Source organism: Lissotriton vulgaris, chromosome 7 (assembly GCF_964263255.1).
Source record: "Lissotriton vulgaris chromosome 7, aLisVul1.2, whole genome shotgun sequence".
Taxonomy (NCBI): Eukaryota; Metazoa; Chordata; class Amphibia; order Caudata; family Salamandridae; genus Lissotriton; species Lissotriton vulgaris.
The window spans coordinates 1,742,753,344-1,742,759,343 of record NC_141695.1 but is presented as its reverse complement, the minus strand read 5'-3'; the positions used below and the strand labels follow the sequence as shown (position 1 = coordinate 1,742,759,343).

At 51.4% G+C, this 6,000-nt stretch overlaps 1 protein-coding gene across 2 annotated transcripts in view; it reads left to right on the top strand.

Moving 5' to 3' along the window:
• Positions 1 to 4,974: 4,974 nt before the first annotated feature.
• Positions 4,975 to 6,000, top strand: part of LOC147706551 (alpha-2-macroglobulin-like) — a 150,397-nt gene continuing 149,371 nt past the window's right edge. Inside the window, exon 1 of one of the 2 annotated variants that reach the window (XM_086933018.1) lies at positions 4,975 to 5,159. In XM_086933018.1, coding sequence (XP_086789144.1) covers positions 5,083 to 5,159 — 77 coding nt within the window. In that variant the 5' untranslated portion in view covers positions 4,975 to 5,082. The remainder of the gene's footprint in view (positions 5,160 to 6,000) is intronic. The other variant, XM_086933019.1, reaches the window with a different exon arrangement.

The window sequence follows — 6,000 nt, the reverse complement described above, 5'->3', positions numbered from 1 at the left end:
CATGAGAGAGGATTTCTTTGGAGGTCGGGGTCGTACAACTACCCGGTCGTATTTATTAAAAACATAAACATCAAATATAATTGAAATAAACAATATTTACACAATAATTTACGCAGGAAACGTACTTGACATTAGATTACAATTCATGTACACAGATTTCAGATGGCTAACCTTAACATACTTCTAATACAAAGTATTTCCTATCCGAAACCAATATCTGAATCATAATCACACATTAATGTTTTTCTGCGTATCCTATTGGGCCTACGTCAAGGTCGCTAACTGGTGTCAGATCCTTATCAATCAGACACGCCCTCCCGTAGGAGTGCGCATGTGCAGAGGGCCCGTTTACCGAGAGGGTCCTCCCCCCTCCCCCCCCCCCCCGTTACCCCCAACAAGAGAAAGCCTCCCACGCTCCCCGGCCTTTTAAACCCCAGTGAGGCCAGACCAGTTTTAACTGGCTTGACCCCCAGCTCCCCCTTGACCCAGAAGCGATCCAATCGCTTCGGAGTCACCTGGGTGCCTTATCACCCATCAATGATGAGGCGCGCCCACCGCGTCACGATGACGCGGCCGGGCGCGCCACACCATGGCTGGTAGGCGAGGGGGAGAGGGGGTCGGTGCCCCGCCATACCACCGGCGGGGCCGATACCGGCCCCCGCCTTTCTCTGCCATCCTTCGGCCACCGCTGCCAGTGCAGTGGAACCGGTCGACCTCCCATGTTGCTCAACAGCGCCAGCATTTCCCAAGCTTTGAAAGATGAGTAAAGGGTCGAGACAAGAGAAAGTGAGAACAAGGTCAGAGCAGTGTTGTGGCCCACCCTGAGGCGTATCGCCATGTGCACCAGCTACCAGACGCCGCCCCGACCGCAGGTGAGAGAACAGTCCGGCCAACGACTGCACGCACCCATTTTAAGTGCCAACCCTCCTGCTGCTATCTCTACAGTGCCCACATACTGCGCTACTAGTCACTGCCTGCAATGGCAGCATCAGCGGTGAAAAGAGAGGTCTGTCAGGAGAGCCCCAGCTCATGCCTCCTCAAAAAGGTGGCATGAGAATATATGAACTCTAGACACATTTTCTGCTGCCAAAACTCACCACATGCGGATAGTGGCCTGCACAACTATCCATCTCCCATGTTGTAACAAAGCAAGATAACCGAGAGTCGCTGAGAAGGAGCTGCACTGCCCCTAGTGACATTTGCTGCGACTGCACTCTGCACCCTCCTGGTGCTCATTGGTTGCCACCTCACATTGCCAGATAGCCACCCTTGACTGTGGCTACGAATAAGGACACAAATTAACTGTCTGCTCCTCAGGAGAATTGGGCATGCAGCAGACCATACCATCTACCTTACAAACATGAACAGCACCACCACTCCTCCCCAGAGACAAGAGTGGAGAGAAGGCCCAGAGAGACCTGAAGGCAGAAAGGAGATTGTTTGCTCCCTAACTAGGGTAGCACTGCCCCGCCGTGGGCCAGAAACTGTTTAGGGAGTGCCCCCACGCTGCCTGTGGAATGAGTCACTCATTAAACTATTCCAGGCAGGCAGAGTCGCACGCCCCCTAGAGGTAGACTGCCTCCACCGCAAATGAAAGGCGAGCCTCGCCTACCACTGCAATCCCATGCTGCGCACTGAATACCTTGTTCAGGAAAAGTAAAGTAAGGAAAAGGCTGCAGACCGGATCCAAGAAAGGAAACCTACCTCCTCCTCTGCCCCAAAAAAAAGGTAAACCTATATTCACCACTGTCCAAAGTTGGCTGAAGCACCTGTGAGAAGATGCCCAATCCCACAGACACACCAGGACCCTCAAGAGGTCCATGATGGGAGAAGATGCATAGTCCTACGAACGGGCAGGACCTGAAAGAGGTCCAGGATGAGATGAGAACCAGTGACACATGGGCTGATGCCACCTCGCATCAGCAAAGAGGACACATGAGACGAGTGGCAGGACGCCACGCTGCAAGCATGAACTGAAAAAAGAGAAGAGAGTGTGTGGCCACATCTGTCATACTGAAAAACCTGATGGCCAAAGATGCGCAGGAGTTATGAACAAAGGGTGACAAGACCAAGGGCTCGTACCACTAAATGAGAGTGCACCTAAGAACATAAGCCAGTCACCGAGAAGTGGCAAAGTCACTGCCCCGAGGGAGAACTGAAAGTGAGGTGCCTGCATGTGCGGTCCATGTATCAGCCCCATGCTTCGCAGTGCGACTATCCAGCCACCGTCACCGGCAGCTTGATGCAGAGGGCATCCCTGTTACCAACTGCGCATGCCAAAGGAGAAAAGAAGTACAAAGGGGAGGTGGTCCGAGTTACAAAGCAATTAATTTACAAGAATTATTCTGTATTGCATCATACAGACAAACACCACATGTTCATTTCAATGAATATAAGTCAACAATTCTAAAGAAGAAATATACAGTGTTCAAATTCAACTTGCATTTATTTTTGCAATTATTTACTTCTGTGGTTTGTTCAACATATTGTGTCTCATATATTCAACAACGTTATTTCAATGTAATTGTGAAGTCATTACATTTAAAGTACTCTCAGTGAGGAAGGGAAGGGAAGTGCAAAAGTTGTGAGGGACTGGGTAAAGGCGGTGTGACATTAAGAACATTGCGTTAAAATCAGAAACGCCTTTACAATCAAGGTAGTATAGATGTTCCCAAATTACATCACACATATGTTAAGTATATTCTTTTCTTTAGATCCTATGGTGTGTTAGGTTGGCGTAGTCTACGTTTCGACCCCCATGTACGCTTAAGGGTTATTTGTGCCTCATGTTGGGGTCTTCGTCAGGACAGTGGATAGAGAGCATCAATTAATGGTCGGCATCTGTACCGTCGTTATGTGGGCCTGGGCGTGCTCCTTGAAGTTTTGGAGAATATTCCTCGTGGAAAAATTGACAACACCATGTCTCGTTTGGTTTCCGTGGCCAATCTTTGAGTTCAGTGCACAGCGAGCACCGTTATTAGTACACCAGAGTTTTAACATAAATAGTCCTATTCGTGATTCATTCATAAGTTTTTAGGACCGTTCCCTCACTAGGCTATTCGTTCTCTTGCTTAAACTGGGTCTACTCATTATAGTCAGTGCTGAGTAATACGTCTTCAGATTGTTGCTGAAGTTGTGTAAACGTGTTCTTTCACGCTGTTGCCTATATAGCTTTTTCACCTCGCCGGTGCCTGTTTACGAATTTGCGCGTTATATGTAGGAGCTCCTCGGTGTCACGAATGCACGGACACGGTGCGGCAGTGCTTCCGCGAGTGTTTGTCTGTCGTTTGTGAACGTTCTCTCAAGTGGCTACGGCTCCATCTTTGCTACTTTAGGGAGAAAAGAACGCACCGATAACGCAATGAGTTACTTGGTTGCAACATCTCTCCAGTCACCCTACCCCCTGCAAGTCCAAATCACCTGTGGTATAGGTGGTTGCCCAGTGGCAGCAACACCATCATGCCATATGCATCACCCTAACCACCGAAGGAGCATCGCACCTCAAGGGTTTTAGCCCTACACCTGCGAACCACCAGAAAATCAAGGAGGCGCTCCTGCCACTGTGCAAAGGGATCCCTGCAAGAGAGACAGTCTGGGAGCTGCTCCACTGACAAGGTACTGTGAGGCACCGGGGGCCTAACAAAGTGGTTTGTCACGGAGTCAGTCCACCCCAAGATGAAGCTCTCCAGCGGACCTCCACCAATGCTCCTGATGCACCCCAGTTTGAACTTTGACACAATCACACCACCCTGAGAACAAATGGGACTGGCAAACATTGCACTGGTGGACTTCAACCCAACAGAAGGTCCGGACTTTATCTACACGTGTACGTGCCCAGAGTCATCGGGTTAAACCATGGATGCATGCAGTGACGCCCAGGTGCTCCCGGCTGCACCTGTCCACTTGTCCAGTGCTGTCCTGTGGCAGGGGCGGCTCTAGGCTCATGGCGGCCCTGGGCAGGGAGTGTAGGTAGGGGGCCCCCCGGAGAAACGCAGGCGCTGAGGCCAGTGAAGAGGGTAGGGGTGGTCAGGGTGTTTGGAAGTGGAACAGAGCCGGAGGCCGCCAAATCCCTGCCAGGGGCCGCCACACAAATATGTATCCATCCTCAGAGGATTATTATATTAAGGATATATATTGGCGTGGCGGCCCCTGGGGTTTGGCGGCCCTGTGCAGGTGCACGGCTTGCACGTGCCTAAGGCCGCCCCTGCCTGTGGATTGCCTCTCAAGGCTGAGAGACTCAGTGGTGTCTAATTTGTTTTCATTCGCACAAGTCGGAGTCGCTTTTGTTTTCAATAAAGTTTGGAAGGATAGTAGCATGGTTTGTTTCCAGCCACTCCCCAAGGGCTGGCTTTACACCCACATCACACCCATCCAACCCACCGATCAGGTGACCCTGTCAATAAAAGAGCCCAGGCGCACGTGCTCGCCCACGGTTTATTACTGTTCTAAGAAGTTTCTGTGTCATTAATACACTAGCAAGTGGTCCTAGGACCCAGGACAACACGGCGAGAAATGAAGACCCAGGAGAAATAAACTGCAAAGTGAAGCGAAGAAGATGAATACAACAAATAATAAACACGATGTTGACAAATAGGAGCTGAAGAGAATTGGAAAGAAAAAGAAGTGTGCGAAGCGGAAAGGGTCAAATGTGTTCAGGGGTTAGACGAGAAAAAAAGAAATCTAAAGGTTAGAAAAACGGAGGAAAAAAGGAGACGCGGACTATCCGGCTAAAAGGAAACGAAAGCTAGTACGGAAGAATACAGTAGGATTAACAGACAGAGCGTATAGAATAGATCTAAGTATACGTGTGCATGTCCATACGTTGTTTCCTTACGTTCTCTAACGCACAGATTTTGCGCCGGGGGCTGTTTTCAGCGGTTCTGTTTACTTGGCAGTTTATTAACTCATTGTTTGCCTTGGACAGATTATGGATTTGAAGTGAGACCTCGAGTCTCGACCCCTGTAATCCGCACACCGGACTTTGTCTGCCTGCGGGGGTGTCGGACACCGGGCGCGTTATATAGGGGCCTGGAGCCGATCCGTGGCCAGAGCTGCAGAGGACCCTCCTGTGCCGCCCTCGCCATGTGGAAGCCCTCGCTGCCCCGCCTGTGCCTCGTCCTGGGCCTCTTCCATGCCTGTGGAACCTCTCCACCACAGCCGTAAGTGCGCCCTCGGGCACCTCCACGCTGCGCCCCTGCGCGCCTCCTGCCCCCGCACTGCCCAGAACAGGCCTCTCTGCCCCTCTCCACTCGCCCCTCCTGCTGTTAACGGTTCCGAACCCCTCTAGCCACAGGCCCCCTTTGACCCGTTCCATCTCAGTGACTTGTCTCCAACCGCAGGACCGCGGAGCCATACACAAAAGAAAAGAGTCCGTTTGTGGGGCCCGGGCTGGCCCTTGCTCCACCAGCGCCCTGGGCACAAATACATGTGCCCCCTCGCTGCTGCTGGGGAATAAAAACAAGGCGGCAGCAGGACCCTCTCTCAGGCCAGGCCTTGGCTGGACGCATCAAGGCAGGGACATGCCTCAGAGCACACATCTCCCCACCCTCCAACTCACCCCAACTTAGCACCATGCCTCCCTCAGACTGGTTCTAGGTTGTTTGTTGGGAGGGGAGGGGGTGTGGTGGCAGGAAGTGAGAGGTAGACGGCCAGGCAAGGTACCCGGGCCTGACAGGGTGCTAAAAACCATTGACTGCATCACCTTAAAACTATTAAAAGTACTTCAAACGGAATCACCGGATCAAAGATGGGGCGTTGCTGATTGCAGGGCCTTCATGTGTAGACGGTTATTTTCGGACCTCTGACTATTGGCGCCCTGGGTAATGTCAAAAGCTGGGGGGGGTGTAGGTTTGATTGGGAGGGGGTATAGGGGCGGACACCTTAGGGGAGAAACTTCATACCTCTGCAGTCCTCCAAAATCTTAGATCTCCAAAACCACATTTTAACATTTCACCACCCTTTGCACACAGATGTGAAAGCTTGCCCCCAGGGCTGGACAGG